The sequence below is a fragment of the Poromitra crassiceps genome (genome assembly GCF_964638095.1).
Source record: "Poromitra crassiceps genome assembly, chromosome: 1".
NCBI classification, from domain to species: domain Eukaryota; kingdom Metazoa; phylum Chordata; class Actinopteri; order Beryciformes; family Melamphaidae; genus Poromitra; species Poromitra crassiceps.
The window spans coordinates 121,564,076-121,585,845 of record NC_139623.1 but is presented as its reverse complement, the minus strand read 5'-3'; the positions used below and the strand labels follow the sequence as shown (position 1 = coordinate 121,585,845).

The following is a 21,770-nucleotide window of genomic DNA, read 5'->3' as shown; positions in this document are numbered from 1 at the left end:
CACAGGACATGGTAGATTGACTTGTAATAGGGAGACCCTCGTCTTTATTTATCCCACACCGCCCTCCATTGGCCAGCCCTGGGACTAAGCAGTTTGCTGCCAGCATCCCGTAGCAAGAAAAAAGAAAAAAAAACAGGACGCGCGCATGCGCTGTACAGCGGAAGCGCTGTCTGAATGAATACAAGGAAGTAACTCGATTCGGATTTGCTACGAAAATGATGTTTCACGGGACTATGCATTATTATTTCATCACGTGGTGAGTACCCGATGTCACAACATGTACTGTACATAGAGCTTCTGGCGCTGTGTTTTGTTGACTTTGAACGGCGATATCGTTAACGATACTAATGCACGCAGAGGGCGCAGTGGAAAACTTACTGAGTGGGGCTTTAAGTCACTGTCTAGGGCAATTAGTAATTAGTCTGTGCAATTTCCACTGCAATTATATTAATTAAAAAAGTTAAGAGTTAACAAAAAGACTATGTATTTCGGTTAATCACTTTATTAATTTTTTGTGGATCAACAATAAATATAGTAAGTCATGATGACATCACAGCAGACATTCAAATATTCATGGAAACCTCAATAGGATATTCAAATTAGAAAAAAATTATATTCGGTACAGCCCTAGAAGCATGTGCTAGTCTACAACTCTCCCCAGATCGAACGATTGCGACGGGGATTTGGCCTAGTACAATTGGGGGAAAAACTTGATCATAATAATAATAATAATAATAATAATAATAATAATAATAATAATAATAATAATAATGTTTTACTGGACATGCAAGTCATTCCTTACTCTTGGGGGGGAAATGGTCAAGGTAGTGGATAAGCAATCCTATTCTCTCCACCTGGTAATGATATAATCGAGCAGCCTTTGTTTTGGCCTATAGCAGGGATGGGCAACTTTGATGATAGAGAGGGCCACAAAAAAAATTCCTTGCTACCAGAGGGCCAGATTTTGCTGAGGGCTGGGGGCCGAATGCCGCCGGTGTGAAAAATTTGGGGCATTTGAAGCCAGGTTTAGAGGAATAACTCATTTTAAATTAAGTCTTCTTAACCACCAATATTTGATCCCTTTCTCACTCACTCCTATGTCACCACCTACTCTCCCTGCAGGGCTTGAAATTAACTTTTTTGATCACCTGCCAATATGGCTGCTAGATTTTAGTTACCAGCCAATTAGAATTTCCACTAGCCAAAATGTTTTTCTTGAAATAAACCAGGATATGAGTGGGTTAATTTAAGCATAAGTATCAGTAAGTGGCCCGTGATTCTCAAAGCCTGTGTTGAGGGTCACACAAGAACAAAAATGCACTCTTGAAGCTAGAAAAAAAATCAAAAACCAACGAGTTCATTATTTAACATTTTACTTCAATGTAGAATGTTATAACAGAAGTGGAGTATTGGCCAGAATGACATGAACATTTGGAAACTTATTCAGCGGGTATCTTGCATGTTGCGTTCAGGTGCACTGTCATTTTTTGTATTTTTTTGCAATTCCAGCGCGGGCCGCCAGTTGCCCACCCCTGGTCTATAGCTTCTTTGGCTGCATTATAAAAGATAGTTGACAGGAAGGAAGTGTCAGCCAAGAGACATACATGTACAGTATAGGTATAGGTATAGACAGTATAGATACATGTACAGTATAGGTATAGGTATAGACAGTATAGATACATGTACAGTATAGGTATAGGTATAGACAGTATAGATACATGTACAGTATAGGTATAGGTATAGACAGTATAGATACATGTACAGTATAGGTATAGGTATAGACAGTATAGATACATGTACAGTATAGGTATAGGTATAGACAGTATAGATACATGTACAGTATAGGTATAGGTATAGACAGTATATATACATGTACAGTATAGGTATAGGTATAGACAGTATAGATACATGTACAGTATAGGTATAGGTATAGACAGTATAGATACATGTACAGATAGGTATAGGTATAGACAGTATAGATACATGTACAGTATAGGTATAGGTATAGACAGTATAGATACATGTACAGTATAGGTATAGGTATAGACAGTATAGATACATGTACAGTATAGGTATAGGTATAGACAGTATATATACATGTACAGTATAGGTATAGGTATAGACAGTATAGATACATGTACAGTATAGGTATAGACAGTATAGATACATGTACAGTATAGGTATAGGTATAGACAGTATAGATACATGTACAGTATAGGTATAGGTATAGACAGTATAGATACATGTACAGTATAGGTATAGGTATAGACAGTATAGATACATGTACAGTATAGGTATAGGTATAGACAGTATAGATACATGTACAGTATAGGTATAGGTATAGACAGTATAGATACATGTACAGTATAGGTATAGGTATAGACAGTATAGATACATGTACAGTATAGGTATAGGTATAGACAGTATAGATACATGTACAGTATAGGTATAGGTATAGACAGTATAGATACATGTACAGTATAGGTATAGACAGTATAGATACATGTACAGTATAGAGACATACATGTACAGTATAGAGACATACATGTACAGTATAGGCTATAGGGGTAATTTGCATATGATGAGAATAAAACAAATCACACCGATTCAGCTATCGTCTGATTCTGTGTTGTCTTCTTTTTTCTTTTTCTGTGTTGTCTTTAATGAACATGCAGCATGGAGGGAAATACACAGCAGTGGCCACTGCAGTTCTCTGACAGTGAGACAAAGCAGCAAACAGATAAGGAGTATGTGAAGGGACAGGGGGGTGAGACAGCTGGGGGACTATCTTACGAGATTCAGACATCCTTGACTTGTCTGCTGGAGACAGGGACAATGCTCTGGAAACTGTGGGAAACAAGTTGTGTAGTGACTCAGCAGAAAGAATCAAGTAGTACTAGAGGTGGGAATCACAAGTTCCATCACGATGCGATCTATCCATTCTATACGATACAATATTTGCTGATATCACAACATTTTGATTCGATTCAATTCGGGCACTTCCGATCGATATGAGAGGATATCATATGCCCATCTAACACAATCAGTCACATTTATATCAACTCACAAAAAGCAACTAAAATATGATTTGACAATTTCATTTCGGAGCTCTTCCAGACCTTTACCAGTAATATTTTTAATACAATATATATATATATATATATATATATATATATATATATATATATACTGTATTAGGGCTGTCAGCGCGCCGATCATAACGCGTTATTTTGTTTTAATCGCGTTAATCGCATGCCGCTATTTTGTCCCTTCGCGCACCCGTACTTGTAGTCAAGCAGTTCGGTTTCCTGTCTCCTGCTTGTGCAGGCGAGAACGACAGCAATACGCTTTTAAATGGCTCGTTTTACTTCCCAAATGTCACAGTGGATAAGTCGAGAGCCGTAGTTTGCACCTTGTGTAAAACGGAATTAAAATATCACCGAAGTATCGAGTTTGAGGCGAGCGATCACCTAAAAGTAGCTAGCGGCCAGCTAGCAGCCAGCTAGTTAGCGCGAGACTCGTCACTCATTACTCCTTCAGAGTCTCGGATGCGCGGGTCCTCTAACCACTGGGAGGTCGGCTCCAATGGCTTCACGCGATATACACGTTATCAATACACAGTTTCCAATACCAAGCCATTATTCACATGGAAGTGCCAAAGTTTTTAGCTCAGATACAGCCTTCTTCGGCTGTGTCATTTTGGGTTTCGACTGCTCCACAGCGCCGCCGCCGGAAGTATCGGTTCTGGAGCGTTCTGGAGTGTTTACAATTATTGTGCATTTATTTTCTATTCAAGATGCATTTTGTAGACATTTTGTGACCTCCTGTCTACATTGCACTTCTATTGAATTGAAAATAAATCTAAAATTCAAGATCACAAAGTACATTTCTTTGCATTAATTTGATTCCCAATCACGACACACTGGTAATAATGATTAATATCTAATTAAAAATGCTTTGCAATGCAAAATATAGCATTTTAAACATGCGATACAAAGATGCGATTAATCGCGATTAATTATAATTAATCGCACGATTAATCGCGATTAAGAAAATTAATCGTTTGACAGCCCTAATATATATATATAAATAGACCTGTTGTTCCCTAACTGCACATGTTTTTATCAGTTAAAGGAACACTCCGCCCATTTTCAACCAGCTTTGTATCATTAGAACATCAGTAGTATATCAGAAAACTGTAAACTGTTTTGAAGTCTGTCATTTAATTTGACAGTTATTGAGTGTTAAAGTGTGGACCAGTGACATCACTGGTCCACACTAACTCAAATTAATAACTCATTAACTCAAATCAGCTCTCAATAACTGTCAAACATTCTGTCATTCATCTAGTTTGACAGTTATTGAGAGTTGATTTGAGTTAATGAGTTATTAATTTGAGTTAGTGTGGACCAGTGATGTCACTGGTCCACACTTTAACACTCAATAACTGTCAAATTAAATGACAGACTTCAAAACAGTTTACAGTTTTCTGATATACTACTGATGTTCTAATGATACAAAGTTGGTTGAAAATGGGCGGAGTGTTCCTTTAACTTAAAAAGGCCCTTGATGACCTTCAATTATGAACATAAGCCATGCACATCTACGCTTCATCACCTTGGATTTAGAAGGACTATCTTAAAGATGACGATACACATCGATGTTTTAACTTTGAATCGATACACGATAATATGTTATCGATGATGTACCGATATATCGATGTACTGTACAGTATCTTTCCACCCCTAACTGATACCGAAAATGTTTATACTGAAAAGAACTTGAGGATAAATACATCCACCAAATGGCATACTGGTATGTAATGGTCACTTCCTGTTTGCTGACTTCCTGCCCCGCCCACTGTGCTGTGATGTCACTGTGATGTCAGTGCCTCGGAGATTCTGGTCACTGCCGAGGCACGTGGGTCGCCGCAGAACGTTAGGGGATCTATTCAGCACAGGCTTTGGGCAAGGTGGAGCGCACGCCTTTCTTCTCCCCCTGTGTGTGTGTGTGTGTGTGTGTGTGTGTGTGTGTGTGTGTGTGTGTGTGTGTGCGTGCACGCGTGCGCACGTGTGTGCGTGTGCATGCTCGTGCCTGTGTGTGCGTGTACACAGCTGTGTACATGTGTATGTATGCATGTATGTTGCATGAGAGATCCAAGCATGTAAGTTAAACCCTTGTTGTTTTTCTGTTGCACGTCAAGAAATACATTTGAGTCCTTGTGACTTCAGTTAACCAGCATTAATAAAATAATTAATAGACCATTAGCAGATCACATAGAATCAGTAGTTCATAGCATCTTTCTCACATAGTCTAATCCAGTGGTTCCCAACCTTTTTTGTCTTATGTACCCCTTGAGCTGTTTTTCCATGACAATAGTACCCCTCACTCATGCGCATGGCCGTAACTAGCTATGAGCACGGGGAGATCCGGACCTCCCCTAATATTTCATATCATATAATGACATCACAACAGTATAATCCTAATGTTGATTTAAAATTATATATTACTCTAAATATGGCTAAAAAAGGGGGGGAAAAAAACTCAAATTTTGTTACGGGCGCCGCCGAATCCGCCTCCCCTTGCTGGACCTCCCCTATTTCGGAACCCTGGTTACGGCCCTGCTCATGCGTGTTGATGATTACATACAAGTAAATCTATACAAAATATATGTTTCACTGAACTGCCGGTGTTTGGGCTTTTCCGGTTACGGCCCTGCTCATGCGTGTTGATGATTACATACAAGTAAATCTATACAAAATATATGTTTCACTGAACTGCCGGTGTTTGGGCTTTTTAGTTGTTTCTTTTTGCATTATCAGTAGGAGAACAGTGTAGCAGTTGACATTTGCCAGCAGAACTAGTTGTGGCACACACATCACATTTTAACAATGGGCTTATGAAATGACTTGGAATATATATATATTTATTTATCATTTTGGAGGTAAAATGTATTCCCCAATCATTCCAAGTACCCCCTGCAAGCTGCTCAAGTACCCCTAGGGGTACACGTACCCCTGGTTGGGAATCACTGGCTAATCTATCAGATCATGCCTTTGATATTTATGACTGCATTTCTAGCACAGTTCTAAGTTTGTCCTGTTTGTGATGGATATTTGTGGAGGATGTATGTGTGTTTTTTGTGTGTGTTTATCTCACATCTTCTCACTCCACAAGATGCCGCTCAAACCATTCCAGTTGTAAAAACCAATACACTTGTATTGGGAAACTATTTGATCCTAGAGATCATACAAAGACAGTCTGTATTGTAGGAGAGATTTTGAATCTGTTCAAAGCTCTTTTAGACTTAAATTGCCTTGAAAAGCTGCAAGACCCTGTGTGCTTTCTCCCCTGTGTGCTGCTCTGCCGTTTTTTTAACCTATACTATAATCTTCAATACACGTTATCTTTTTATATTAAACAATATGGCCCCTTTCCTGCCTCAGAGGAGAAGTATTCGGTGATCTACCCATACTCAGCCAGGGACCAGGATGAGATGGACCTGGAGAGAGGCATGATTGTGGAGGTGATCCAGAAGAACCTGGAAGGCTGGTGGAAGATCAGGTAAATGACAAAGATCAACACTTTCATTTCCTTTATTCTGGGATGCCTCTCTGACAATGGAACTAAACCCCAAACCTGTGTGAAGCCTGACATCTAATGGCGAAACTATGCTACTGATCTGGGCATCTGCTATTGACTGGTCTTTGGTGCACGCCCGGTGATGTCACCTTCTATAGAGCAGTTCAGTAGCCTACTTTTGATATCAAACATATATACAGCAATATTTACTAAAGAGATGATTATTGTCGAGTTTGTAAGCATAATTTGCATACTTAAAAACAATTTAGTATAAGTGAATATCAGAATGTACTGGAGCTTCTTGAAAATTGATTTATTTAATTGGCATTACAGATACCTTTTCTTTTATACGTATAGCTTTGTTAGTCTAGCACCTGGTTTGCATAGTGGATGTGCAGACGCTTCTCTCTACTACATTACAGATACCTTACATTATAATGTAAAAAAATATATATAAATCCGACTGTCATTGTTGGGGAGTAGTTAACTACTGTTGAGACCAAATTGGCTGAGGAAACACTGCTGCGGGAATGTCCGCACAGGGGATCCCCGAAGTCCGGTCCTTATATGGTCAGTGAGGTCACATCACACAGGATCGTTAAACAGCTGATCCGCGCACCTGAGAGCAGGATTTTCATTGACTCATTGGAATGGGAGAAGAGGTGCAGCTGCGCCCCGTCCCATACGACTAGGCCAACGCCAATCAATTAGCAGTGTTCTTTTGTTTATTTGTTCCAATACCCCTTCCCCAAAAATAAATTAAATATTGCATCAACTGAAGAAAACTCTCATCTCGTCTTTTATGCACCACAAGCCGTAACAACTACATATAGTTCAATTACTAGTTTAACTCCAATTTTCAATAGTTGGGTGGTAGTTTAACTACATTCAAATCTCCACTCTTTTTCCATAGTTAACTATTCATAGTATTCTCATTACCTTTTTTGCCATACAATAAGGCACAATGCCACAGCTCATTGGCCATGGTTGTCATTTAATGAGAATCACCGCCTTTGATTAAAATCACCTGTGGTTTGTGACCAAGATGTCTGCGATCAAATATGAATTTTCCTCGAAATTTAGCATTTTCCTGATTCCACCTCAACAATTGCTCCCTATCCTCTCCTTAAAATGCATCTTCGGCCTGCCTGAGTGAGGATTGGCCTTGCCCTAGTCCCTAAATCAAACACACCTATACTTTACTTAGTCAGTTCAGTTCTACTTCTGTGTAACAATATGAGATTCCAGAGTCAAACTGATTTCTCGTGATGTAGTTTGGATGAAGTTGAGCTACTTTTTTAAAGTAGTTTTAATTTGACAACCTACGGTACATTCTTTTTGAGTAGTTAATGTAGTTTAACTGCTTCTCATTGTGGTGTAGCTAGTAGTTTGGGAAACTACAGTTTTAAAGTAGTTTCCCCAACACTGCTGACTGTCTAGATTGACTGTCAGCAATCCTACCTAGTCAGCATATGACCATGCCTTTGTTCAGTATTATTGGTCCATTCCATTAAAACTGGGAAACGCGAATGTGACGGTTGAATGACTGTCACACCCGAGTTGTCGACATTCCATTTAAAAAGTTGGCAAACCAGGCCAACCTAGCCATTGTTAGCAATAACCGCTGATATTAACAATGCATTTTGCGGTATTTTGCGCATACAAACACTGCAGCAACATGTCCACACAGATAGAAGTTAGTCAGTGCTGTGTGTACAGCAGATTTAATGAGACAGAAACAAGACAGAAGTGCTAATAAACATTTACTACGATTTTAACTACTGTTGATGCGCGGAGCAGCCATCTTGGATTTTTTAGGTCGGGGTGAGGTGCTGAGGCCCCTCCGAGTTTGGCAGAGAAAGCTCATGAGCTCATGCTTTGAACCGTCACATTCCTGTTTCCCAGTGTTAATGGAACGGCCCACGAATCTGTCAGCTGAAGTGTACAGTACATGTCTCCTCTTCTCAGGTATCAGGGCCGTGAGGGCTGGGCCCCAGCCTCCTACCTGAAGAAGGCAGATATCCAGACCCAGAAACAGTCAGCAGGGGGCGCTGCCCACGCCAGTGCAAGCGACCTAGATGGCTTCTCCAAGCAGAACAATGCGGCCAAAGAGAACCGAGACAGCGGCCAGAAAGAAAACAAGCTGTCGCCTTTCTCCGACAACAACAAACGCAGTGAGTGTATTAAATAAACGATGTGTGACAAATAAAATACATGTAACTGCTCACCATCACCGCTGTGACACTACTCTATTTCAAAGCTATCAAAGCTTCTATGAATATATGAATACATAATACCTACACTGGTCTACAAAGTCTGGATTAGTGTGAATTAATTTGATAATTTCCAGGTCAGGAGATTGGGATCATTGTTTTGGAATTGGAAAACAAATTCTGGAAAATATATTTGTTAGATTTTAGTTCTAGACCTGATGTCTTTTCATGTGGTATTTGGTATTTCTGGTATTTCTTGTTGTATGAGAGACTCGTCTTGAGCTATAAACGGATTTGCCTGTAATCAGCAGTCTATCAGCATATACACTATATTTAACACAGAATGGAAAAAAAGAAATCAAAACCTAAATGTAAAAAGGATAGGTAGAGAATGCAGGTTTTGCAGACAGGCCGGGCCCTGCTGCTTTGCAAATGTACAACACAATACCAAGAGTCAGTCCTTTAATTACGTTTGTCTTTTCCCTCCACAGAAGTGGGATTAAGACAAAGACCTCCTCCACGCAGGGATCTCACCATTGTATGTACCCCCACTTACAACCATCTCCACTGTCACGGGTTCGGTTCTAAAAAGAGATAGGCTCGTGTCTAGATGAACTGGACCCGCAACATACCACGGCAGAACGAAATAACCACAAGGCTGTCAGGTGGAAAGTTTGCAAAAAGGGAGATTGACTTAGCTAGCATACGGCATAGGGCCCAGACAGCAGGCCGGCTGATGCAGATAGCTTCACTGGACAGCTCAAGCCGGGGTGTGGAAGCTAGCTACAACCAGCTTCCGTTCACTAATTTAGACGCTACTAGAAATAAGTATCTCACACACACTCACACCCATATGTGAAAAGAAAGGAATAAAGACACTAGAGAACACTTGTCTTTCTTGTTCAGACTGGCAGAGAGAGCGCCCCGCAGCTTATGGCCACGTCATATAGATTACACCCCTAAAGTCAACTCCCACTTTCCCAATGACAGCCTTACGCAACGTCATAAAAGCATAACAGCTAGAAAGTCCTGGGTTCGATTCCCACCTGGGACGCTGTGAGCGCTGAAGGAATGCGTGCCTGTCCGTATGTCCTTGAGTGCCCGCCGCCCGGGTGGGGTCGTCAAAAGGGCCTTTCTGTGTGGAGTGTGCATGTTCTCCCCATGCCCCCTGGGGGTTTCCTTCATATAGGAACCCCCTTCACCAAAAACATGCAATATCCTGGTCACTGATGTGGTGCCTCCTCTGGTCGTTAGGGGCGCCTGTTCGGAGGGAGGGGAACCCGTTGGAATAGCGTGATCCTCCCACATGCTATGTCCTACCCGTGAAGCTTCCCCTGTCAGGTGAAAAGAAGCGGCTGGCTAACTGCCCATGTCTCGGTGGAAGCATGGAGCCAGTTTCGGCTCTCCCCAGATTGGCAGAGGGTGGAGCAGCAACCAGGATAAAATAAATTAAAAATTAGCACTAACGGGGGATAAAAATGCGATAAGAAATCGGGAAAAAAAGATATAAAAAAATAAAAGCATAACAGTGGTAACCGACAAACATCATACTAGCGAACTGTGACACCACTTACAACCATCATTCTCCACTTAGAACCATTTCCACTTAGAACCATCTCCACTTACAACCATCTTTCTCCAATTAGAACCATTTCCAATTAGAACCATTTCCACTTACAACCATCTCCATTTGACACAATGGGCTTTCTATCCATTTGGCATTAAGCCTTTTCCTTCTTTTTGCCTCCGCCAAGGAGTTTTTCGTCCTGGTTGGTTGGTTGTTTGTTTGTTTGTCTGTCTGTTTATAAAAACTACTTGGCCGATATCCATGAAACTTCATGGAAAGGTGTAGCATGGGCCAAAAGAAGAACCCATTAAATGTTGGCGCAAATCCGATTCAGGTCAAGGCGGGGGGCCGTAGCTAGGGATAGGAAAGTCACACCGTTGTGATTTGAGGGGTGGGTAGGGGGAGTAGCTTTTGGGATGTGGGTGGTGGAAGGGGGGTGTGATAATGAAGGGGGCGGGGCTAGGGAATAGAGGCCCTATCTAAGAATACAGTAGGTAGGTCCTAGAGTCGGGGTTCGAGTAGTCTCAACGCCAGAGTTCTTAAACTGATACATTGCGTTACTGCATGCTGCAGATCTCTCTCTGGGTCTGGGACACTTTCCCTCAGAGGGCTGGTTATGGGAGGGAACCGTTCACGTGGCCAGTCATATGCCAGTGATGACTTCAGTCCTCTCCAATCAGTAATGACTTTGCGATCAGGGAGGCGCAGCCCATTTTTCGAACCGCTCTCTCATCGGTGCTACGACCTGTCACTCATTCAATTTCAACCCGCCTTCAAAACCAGCAGTGGCTGTTAACTGGCACAGACTCACTTATGTAGTATGCGGAGCGCAGCGATTCAACGTAATATTTGAGTCTGGGGAGAGACTAGGGTTCGAGGGGTGGGTAGATGGCTGGGGACGTGGGTGAGTCGGGGTTAGGGTTCTGATCCCACTCACAAAATTTGCATATCGTAGCAGTCTGTTGTATTGGCATTGGCAGAGGCCTGCGCTGAGTGCCATTCTAGTTATTTCCTGTTTTGTTTCTTGCCATATATGCTCTTTTTCTCTTTACCCTTTCCTGCCTCCTTCATCCCCTTTGTGTCTGTGTGCCTGTCCCACCCCACAGCCACGCGGTGTTGTGAACCTGCCCAAGCCGCCCATCCCTCCTCAGGTTGAGGAGGAGTTCTACACCATAGCAGACTTCCAGACCACAATCCCCGATGGCATTAGCTTCCAGGCTGGAGTTAAAGTGGAGGTGAGACTCCAGACATCTCATACCATTGTGTCTACATCAAATGCCAACTCCCTCCCCCCTTACTGGCAGACTCCGTTTGTAACAAGTGAAGCATGGAGATGGGACGTTATAATGAAATTCAATACATATCACAATATAAACATGTGACAATATGTATCGTGGGGCAGAAAAATATGATCCGCATTTTATTCTGCTGTAGTAATCACAAATGGGATGGCTTGTCCATCACAATTTAACAAGCTTTCCATCCAAATTATATTATTTACACTTTGTAGGGACATTTTTAAATTGTTGCTTACAATGTCATTTCTAGGAAGATGTGTGCCTCAGAAATAAACAGAATTCTGTCATACTTTATCATTGAACTTTTAATTATTACATCGTGTTTTGAGCCCCACACCACTATTGCATTGTATCATGACATCAGCATTATCGTTCCATACCTAGTGCAGACTGTGCCAAAAGGTAAAGAGAATGCACAGGTGTGTGTGTGTGTTTGTTTGTTTCCCAGTTGTGACCAATCTTAAGTTAAAGTGATAATTTCTCCTCTTTTACCTGCCAGGTGATTGAGAAGAATTCAAGCGGTTGGTGGTACATCCAGATAGATGACAAAGAGGGCTGGGCCCCTGTCACCTTTATCGACAAGTACAAGAAGACCAGCAACGCCGTGCGGCCTAACTTCCTGGCCCCTCTGCCCAATGAGATGGAGAAGCTGAGGCTGGAAGATGGCGGTGGTTCTTCAAGCATCTCGGGCGCAGATGACAGCTGGTCTAAGCCTTTACCAGACGAGCCAAATGTAGCATCAGACTCGTGTGGCCGGCCCAAGCTGAGAGACTGGAAGTCCAGCGCTAGCAAGGGTCCCTCTACCTTCTCCGGGCCTTTACCCCCAGCTCCAGCCGCCCCCCCAGTGGAGGAGAAACCAGCTCTGCCGCCTCGTCGGGAGTCCATTAATAAGAGCTTTGAATTAGAGGTAGCGGATAAGCCCAGGTCTGATCTTTCCAAACCTTTGCCGCCCAAACCTCCAGCCCCCGGGGTCATCATGCCTCTTGTCACCCCCAAGGCACCCCCCTTCAAACCAGAGAAACCACCAGAGCCCAAGAAAGAGGACAAGACCAAGGCTCTTCACCTTAAGAATGAGATGGGGCTGGAGTGTGGCCACAAAATCTCTGCCAAAGAGGTGAAGAAGTTTAATCTGAAACCCGTCCCGAAGCAGCCACCGAAACCTAAAGCAGATGTCCAGGAGGAGAAACCAGACGCAGCGGGCCCGGCAGTGTTCATGAAACCAAAACCAATGATCCGGCCCAAACCGGTCCCAGCTGCCAAACCAGACCCCCCAGCAGGGAACAAACTAGATATCACCAACCTGAGGAGCAAGCTGAGGCCTTCAAAACCTGCTGATCTCGGCTCTGAAGCGAACCATCAGAATGACACCTCAGCGGTACCAAACAGCCCCCGCCCCAGTTCCCCTCCAAGCTCTCCCCCCATCGCTATCCCTGCTCTCAACAACGGCAAGCCCCCCGATGAGCCGCGGTTCCCCCCGAAACAAGTCAACGGTCATAGCCAGGAGAGCTCATCACCCCCCCCTGCAAAACCAGTAGTGCCTCCCCACAGAGAAGTCCCCCAGCGACCCCCCGCCATGGTTCCAAGGAGACCCCCTCCTCCCAGGAAGACCGACCCATCCAGCCCGACCGAGACTAAACCGCCCGACGTCCCTAGGCCCGCACCGCCCCAACTTAGCAGACCCCCTCCCCCTAAACCCAAAGCGTTCGCTCTACCTCCTCCGAAAGACAAGGAGAAAGAGGAGCCCAAGGTTAAAGTCCCAATTCCTCCCAAGCCTCAGCTGAAGAGCGAGAAGCCTGGCCCGCCCAGGGACAAGCTGCCCCCTTTGCTCAAGGAGCCCAGTAAGGATGAGCTGTACCTCGCTGTGGCCGACTTTGAAGGCGACGAACAAACGGCCAGCTTCAAGTTAGGTACAGTGTTCGAGGTGCTGGAAAAAAACAGCAGTGGCTGGTGGTTCTGTAAAAATGTAGGAGGAGAAAACGAGAGGTGGATCCCCTCGAATTACCTGAGCAAGAAACCTTAGGTACTGAATGTCCTCTCACATCCATGGCCCTTTTTTAATAAGAAATAAAATAAAAGGATAAAAAAACAATATCACTATTTTGTATTAAATTAGCAATTATTATTTATAGGTACCCTTTTTTCAAATTTTTGTTACATTTCATTTTTTTTACAATTGTATTCTAGCTAAAGTGAACCAGCAATAACATGTTATTTTGTTGTGCTTTGTGATGTTTACTTGTTCTCGTTTTATCCAGATATTACATCAAATCTGAGGTAAACCTATTTTGCTTCTGTTCAGATTTTTTTGTATATTACTCAAGGCCTGTGTCACCTTTACAACGACGTATTCAAGCCTAGAACAGCAGTTACGTGTACCTGCGCCCTTGCCTTCCATGTTACGGTGCCTCAATATAATATGCAAAGTGCTTCAATGCTTAGATATGCACTTCTAGTGGTCGTTAGTCCCTGTTGATTCTCCAAATGTTTCTAGGACCAAAAAAAAACCTGACGAATTGCCTCTGGAAGAAAAGCCTACGCTACAGGAGAATATTCAAATCCAGCCAGTCTTTTCCCAGCAGTAGACACAACAGTTATTCTTTCCTTCTACGAAGACTGCATCTGAACTCACTGGGGGAGTTCAGTAAGGACACAAGTGCAAATAGTGCAAATTACTACAAGAGAAGTCTTTGCCAAGCAGATTTTAAGTGCTGTTATACTAGAGACGTGCATACCGGTATTAGTTGTCGCGCTATTGTGATGTTTATTGTTTTGTTTTCTTGTTAGACTGCACAATTAATGTTGCAGTGATTTTGAACAGATGTGCACTTTTCCAATCATTTCAGATGAGGTAGGTTGAAGGTTTGCACATGGTGGAGGAGAGGGAAAGAATTCCATGGAGCTTTATATTACTCTATAGCCATGTTTTGTATACTGACTACAATAATCCACTCGTGTAAAGTTGAGGGTAAAAAAGAAATCCAAAATGAGAACTTGAAAAATATGTTTTCTGTCATATTGTTTACCTTCATCTTGAAGTTATCACAAACCCCAAAAGAACCAGAATCATCTTTGTTTGCCAAGCACATTTGCCTACATTACTACAGTGATTTGTGCAATGATTCACAGTATTGTAAGTGTACAGTATATTCTTTACAAACCGAATTTTGGTGCTCGGATAACACAGCAAAAGATGACCATTGTATAAAAATAATGTTTTACATTAATGCTTGACTGGTCTCAAGCAGGGTCATCATAGCAAAATAGTTTATATTGTACAGTAATGAGAGTCATATCATAACTGTTGTCACTTTCCTCTGTCAGGCCATCTGCTATGTCTGTTTTTATTTCGTACTAGTGATGAGGGTAATGAGTAGAAAGAGGAAGGGACAAGAAGGAATTTGGTTGGGCGTCTGGGGGCGTAGAGGTAAAGCACTGGCCTACCACCGCGGAGACCCGGGTTCAATTCCCGGCAGCGGTACTTCCAGGTAGCTTGGGGGGGAGGCGAACTGGGGGGAAATTGTGTGATCTTCCCACGCGTTAATCCTCGCTGTCTGGTGAGAAGCAGTATCGGAGGAAGCATGTGCTAATCTATTTTGATTAGGTTCATTTTGTCATGTGCTAATCAGCAGGGGGAATTGGCCAAGTACAATTGGGGAGAAAACAGGAGAAAACTTTATATAAAAGAAGGAATTTGATTGGTTGTTTTATGGGAATGGCTTGTTAGGCCGGGTGTCCATATAGCGCCTCTTCCTGGCAGTTAAACGCTGGCAAAACGCTGATCCCAGCTGCGTGCGGACGCACAAAAAATGCGAAACGCTCTGAAAAAATATGCTGGGTGCAGCGCACTTTCTCTATACGGACGCAGACGCTCGTATATACAGTACGCTCTCTCGTCATTGGAAACAACTGAAAAAAGATGCTGGAGCAGGAAAAGAAGATTCGTGGACACATGGCCTTAGGGGGGATAGAGAAAGAGAGTTGTGTTTTTTTTGCCAAGAGACAAATCTGTCACTGATTGGGGGAAAACACTCGTGGATATAAATGTATGTGAAACAACAGACCAAGTAAGTTCTTGTTGTCTACACCTTTGTATTCCATGTGGACTCATGGGTGAAAGTGGCAAATACAAGTAAAGGTAGTAATTATTGGTTATGGGCTGGCTCGCTGACAAGGCTGGGAGTTGTAACTTGCTGATTTATTGCATTTTTTTAATCTGTCAATCTGTTCTGCTCCTAGTTGCTATAATGGTGGACCACCAATGGTGGTCCACCATCCATCCCATTCCCATACAAACATTGGTTATTTTACCCACTATACACACAACAATGTGTTTTTTGTAGGTGATAATATACCTACAATTGAGTCCGACAGGTGGATTCAATTGTGTACATATTTAATTGGGCAAAAGTGAGCCAGGCAAATACAGTATTTTAATACTACAATGCAAGACAAATGTATGTATGGGGTGGTTGTTGGTATGATTACTTCAGTACTGTAGTCTTATTTACTTTGCTTTTTTCCAATGTTTCCCCCCCCCCATTACATTGACTTTTCCTTTACTTTCATATTAAGTCAATAAACATTTCAGATTTTTCAGCTGTCATATCGTGTGTATTGAGGTAGAAAGTTTAATCAAAATGTGGAGAAAAATAGTATTTGTTACTTCAAAGTATTGTCGTATTTGTTTAGTTTTTTTATAGGAAGTGACAGAATTGAACAAGGAATTTTGAGGAAATCTGAGGCTATTATAGGGATCCAGAATCCGTTGTCTTCACTATATAACCTGTTTATATTTCTAATTTGTTTAATCGAGAACCTTACATGGAAATGTGAAATTATGACCAAATTATGTTGACACAGTTTAGTAATTAGAAAATCTGTATTTATTAGGAGTTATTTACAAACAGTGGTTTCTGATGGGCAGTTTCGTTCACACTCACACCCCCTCCACAAATAATGTTCTGTAAACTAAAGGCACGGAGGAAGACATGAATGCAGCCACTAAACATGGCAACAGAAAGAAGAGGAATTTTACAACAAATTAAAATACTTTTGAGTGAGAGGAAAGCGAGAGGGATCAGAATGAGTTGTACCTGATTACTGACCCGATTCTATGTAATTCTGCAGGTCAAACTGGTCTAGAAATCTATCTCGCTCAAAGGCAACAAGGTCTAACCTTGCAAGGCAGCTGGATTCTCGCAAGATCTCGAGATCAGATCACACGACCAATCCATTTGGCAGCGTCCGGTTAAACAAGGTCTTCAGCTGCAAAATATTTTGTTTCAGTTCAACAGACCAAATTGTTGCACTCCCTCAAAGAACGAAGAGTTATGCTCCAAAATAAGATCCACTATTTGAAAAACTTAAAGCCTACTCTTACTAAATTATTGCTGAAAACCCCATTCAAGTCATGTGCATACAGAGTGTTGAAGATGAAAAATCTAGATTTCTTTTAACTACTGATTGATACATTTCAAACTTTGTTTTTCTTTCATTTCCCCTTCTCAGAGCAAGGGAAGGCAAAGTTGACGAAAAAATAAACCTCTTAAAGCTAAGCAATGACATAATATTGCACTTTGTTTAGCAGACAGTGCATTTAATAGAAACAATTATACACTTAACATCTGATTTAAATCCCCTATTTGTTAACGTCCTTCAAAGAACAACAGTATTTGCTTTGGCTTGGTCAGTTCCCATCCAGTGTGATATAGATTTTACAGTAAAAAATACAACTGAAAACAAATGTCATAGTAGAAACACTTTACAATTAAACACAATTAGGTTTGCCATCTGTTAAAATCTAACCCCTTAACAATCAGTTTTAAATGTAATAATACATTTGGATAACTTTGGATATAACTTCCTCCCCCATTTCAAACAAGATCTAAAACGTATAATATGCAGACCCTTCAAACCATGGGTGTTGGTTGAAAATTTGCAAAAGTTTAAATTAATATTTACAGTGATTAATCTGGATTTTTAGTTCAGTTTGTCCTTTAACAGTCAAAATAAATTAAAGCAGAATTTGGCAACTGGATGTACAACATGCATCTGACTTGTAGACAAAAAGGTAATTGAGCCAAGAAATAAAGACACACACAAAATATATCAGTAAATTAGATCAGTTCGGGCTTGTTTTTCTAGTTATGATCTTTGGAAGACAGCAATGACATTTTGGGGTAAAGAAAAAAGTGCTTAGTTACTGGCTCAACAGCATTAAAGCGTTATAATCTTTTTCCGCTTCATGCACAAATAAATTCCCTAGCCGGGCCTCTTTGGACAACAAGCAACTTCTTACCAATAAATAACCAACAAAATGTTTTTTTTTCTCTAATACCTAATAATCAAGATTGATAAATGGATGGGTGTCTTAAGACCAATCTAATATGACTCTGGGACAGAGGGATGATATTTCAGGGTTTCCGCTGTAGAGTGGATGTCCGCGTCAAGACTTCCACCTCTGTACGCCGCGGTCATGCTTTACAGTCCAAATGACGCGAGGATGGAGTTGGATGGATCCAACTGGATGGATCGATTGTAACAATTTCGGCTAATAACAATAATAATAATGATGATAATAAATATCTGCATATGAGACGATGTCGGACTGTAAACAATGACGGAAGGGGCGGGACCGGGTTGCCCGCTCCACAGCGGAAACCCAAAAATATCAGCCGTCTGTCCCAGAGTCTTATTAGTCAGATTGATAGACTCTGGGTGCACAGATTGTCTTAAAACCATCCATTCTACCTGCCACTTTATCAAGGTAGCCTCATGTTTCATTGGTAAGCTCTAAGGCAGAGACTATAGTACAACAGGAAAAGGAAATGAAAACACTGAAGATATGATCAAGTCACCTAAAGCGCACGATGAGCCTGTGAATCCCATCAAACACTTGTATTCAAAAGAAAAACTTAAAATGATAATTAAAACATGAATATTTCCTATAAAAAAATAAAAGGAACCTAAAGGATGCTGCCAATAGAGTGCCAAAGTCACACCCTCTTCCAGGTTTGGCATACACACCAAGGGATTTTCCACCATTCATTTTTCCATAGACACTTTCTAAAATGTTTGTAAAGATGTGTTTACTTGGTCAAACCAAGCGATTGAGCAATATTTGGAATCAGGAGAGACCATAAAGGTTTTTCAAAGTTTTGTTTGTTCTTAGCAAGTAAAACTATTGTCATAAGCGTTTAACGAAATGTCGATGGAAGAACGTCGGAAAATCCCTTGGTGCGTATGCCGAACCTGGAAGAGGGCGTGGCTTCGGCACTCAATACCGGCAAAGCAAATAAAAACTGAGGCAGCAGGCAATCCGGTGTTTGTGTGTGGTGTGTGTGTGTGTGTGCTGGTTCTGACAGTCGCCAGGAGAGGGCGTGCAAAGTCACAGGGGCCATTCTATGTGTTGGAGGAGTCGGTATACGGCAGGAACTTGGAGAGTTTGTGGGGTGAGCTTGGGTTGGGGCATGCTGAGTTCTCACTCATCCTGAAGAAAGCCTCCTGCTCCCTTTTCTTCTGGTTTAACTCCTCTTCAAGGGCCTGTGGGTGAGGGAAGGGGGGTTGGGGGGGGGTTATATAGTTGACTCACTGCAGGGTAGAAACTTGAGTGATAGTCTTGGATCATTTGACACTTACATGGAGGCCATGGCTGCCATTGCCCCTCCCTCTGACCATGATACCCTGAGATCCCTAAGGTCACCTTGGCAGTGCCCTGCTACTGTCAGTTGCTTTAAAAGAGTCACTGGTCTGTTTAATGTAGCCTGCCCTATGCACAGGATGTGTCATTGGCTCATTTTTTAACACACATTTCCGAAAAATTGCTCTTCACGATGTCAATACAGCAATGGCCTCTTTGCCCTGGCATGTGGCCTTGTTGTGCGGCCCTAAAAAAATGGCAATGCCGAAGGCCAGATGGCCCTGCCCCTAATGACGAAATTCCCACCCTGGTGTACACACACGCGCACACACACACAGTATATAAGTGACCAAGTGTTGTTTTTTGACAAAGAGATCATCTTTGCAAAGACAATGTTGGTTTGGCTTGTGTAAATATTCGTAAATATTCAATATACATTATAATCTAATCTAAGCATGTTGAGTGGTAGATTTTAGACGTTTACCTATTAGGGCCATGCAGAATGCTGAAATAGAGTGCAATGTGTTTGGTATAATAATGAAAGGTTATATTCTAGCATCCCGACAGGAAACATGAGGTACCTTCTTTCTGGGTTTCAGCTGGTCCCTCCAGTCCCTCAGCTGCTGGTTGTGTTGCTCATCCAGGTACTTGAGCCTCTGAGTCTCATTCTCCACCAGCAGGTGGCACTTCTCATTCTGAAGCACACAACAAAGTCCTGTTAGCAACTTCAGGCCATTCACTGTGCTTGTATGGTGTCCTGAAGAGTAGGGCTGCTCGATTATGGCAAAAATCATAATCATGATTATTTTTGACTGATATTGAGATCAGGATTATTTAACGTGATTACTCATCGACTTTGGCAACATCATGCATTTATTGAATTCGAAAAAACTCCAGCATAACATCTAGTGGGCAAAGATGTTAGATAATGGGGCCTTTAAGGTATTTAGAGAGGGAAAGACTTCCGTCTACTGTATCTTACTGCACTCAAACAGTCGGTATCTTCAGCTCCGACAAGTTCCTGGATTTTAGCAGCTCAATTGTAAACAGTCTTTTAGAGCCAAATGAAGGACTCTGCTATTTCACATACCTCCAGGTTGGTCCCGCCTACATTAGTTACGTTTTTGAGAACTTTTTGATGAGAATTGATCATTTTTATCAAATGGAAGAAAATATGACATACCGTATGATAGAGCAAATTTAAGTTCCATTGGCCTCATTTCATAATCAATAAGCTATTTTCTCTATCACAGTATCTCCCGTGACTAGTCGACTACTTGGGAGTAGTCAATGACTGCTAAAATGTAGTAGTCATGAATGCCCTAATAGAGTATGCATGAACATCTCAGTCCAAATCTTCATCTGGACATCAGATGAAGATCTTCATCATGCATCATGTTTGTTTTGTACAGGAGCAGAGAGAAAGGAGATCACCTGTAGCTGCTGCAGCTCTCGGACGTTGGCTTCACACTGACCCACCATCTCTCTCATCTGGTTCTCATGTTTCTGCTGCTGGTGCAGCCGCTCTGCCTTCTGCCGCTTCTCCTCCTGCTGAGAAAACTGCACAGAGCAAGCGAGGAGTTTCAACACAAGAATGTAGCCTGATATTTTGCAATACATGGGATTTGATGGTGGATTTTTGTGTGTGTGCCATAATCCAGTGACACTGTAAAGTGATGATGTGCTAACCCAGGGGTTCTCAAACTTTTGTCATGTAAGGCCTACTTCTGATTGTTAAAAAAAATTCTGAGGACCACCTTCCCAGATATATGAGAAGACAAAACAACACAGCATGACAAAAAAGGAGAGAGAAAAAGACAACAACTGGGCTGTATGTGTTAATGCCCCTGTCAGCTGCGTGGTGATCAACCCTTCCGCGGGCAACGTTGCAGACAGAGTAGGAAGGCTGATCCGTGAGCGGCTGCTTCTGGGACGCGAGTCGGGGTCTTAATTGTCCTCGGCTGGGTCTACTGGGCGAGGGTGTATGATGTTGAGAGACCCGAAACACCTTACGACCCCAGTTAACATCACTGATGACGCGTCCCAGCGCACGCATATTTTGACCGCCACAATAAGATGTTGACCAAAAAAAAACATTTTTTTTTTTTTTTTTTTTTTACAGTGCACCTGAACGCAACATGCAAGATATCTGCTGAATAAGTGTCCAATAAATGTTCATGTCATTCTGGCCAATACTTCTGTTATAGCATTTCAGTCTGGAATATGGAATATCTTTCAATAATCTATGATTTAGCTGCTAAATTGTCAAATACCGCCATCTGCTCGCTACCCAGGCACTTATGTATGTACTTAACCTAACTAACTTAACCTAACTAACTATCCGGTGTGCACAACACTGTCAGCCTAAACTCCGGCTGACACCCCAAAAACCTACAATCCGCTACATAAAAATGTATATTGTTTCTTTATTAACTGGCCCCTCGCCTTCTATCATTTCACGAAAGTGGCAA

General features: G+C 42.0%; 2 protein-coding genes across 3 annotated transcripts in view; one reads left to right on the top strand and one right to left on the bottom strand.

Annotated features, from left to right (window-relative positions):
* sh3pxd2b (SH3 and PX domains 2B) overlaps positions 1 to 16,252 on the top strand; it is a 203,991-nt gene extending 187,739 nt beyond the window's left edge. For both annotated transcript variants that reach the window (XM_083648433.1, XM_083648432.1), the window contains 5 exons: positions 6,447 to 6,564; positions 8,551 to 8,756; positions 9,287 to 9,333; positions 11,469 to 11,597; positions 12,160 to 16,252. In XM_083648433.1, coding sequence (XP_083504559.1) covers positions 6,447 to 6,564; positions 8,551 to 8,756; positions 9,287 to 9,333; positions 11,469 to 11,597; positions 12,160 to 13,680 — 2,021 coding nt within the window. In that variant the 3' untranslated portion in view covers positions 13,681 to 16,252. The remainder of the gene's footprint in view (positions 1 to 6,446; positions 6,565 to 8,550; positions 8,757 to 9,286; positions 9,334 to 11,468; positions 11,598 to 12,159) is intronic.
* A 306-nt stretch (positions 16,253 to 16,558) lies between these two features.
* Positions 16,559 to 21,770, bottom strand: part of stk10 (serine/threonine kinase 10) — a 167,034-nt gene continuing 161,822 nt past the window's right edge. Inside the window, exons 18-20 of the mRNA XM_083631834.1 lie at positions 20,734 to 20,859; positions 19,881 to 19,994; positions 16,559 to 19,202 (exon numbers count right to left, since the gene is read on the bottom strand). Of these exons, the coding sequence (XP_083487960.1) occupies positions 19,062 to 19,202; positions 19,881 to 19,994; positions 20,734 to 20,859 (381 nt within the window). The 3' untranslated portion in view covers positions 16,559 to 19,061. The remainder of the gene's footprint in view (positions 19,203 to 19,880; positions 19,995 to 20,733; positions 20,860 to 21,770) is intronic.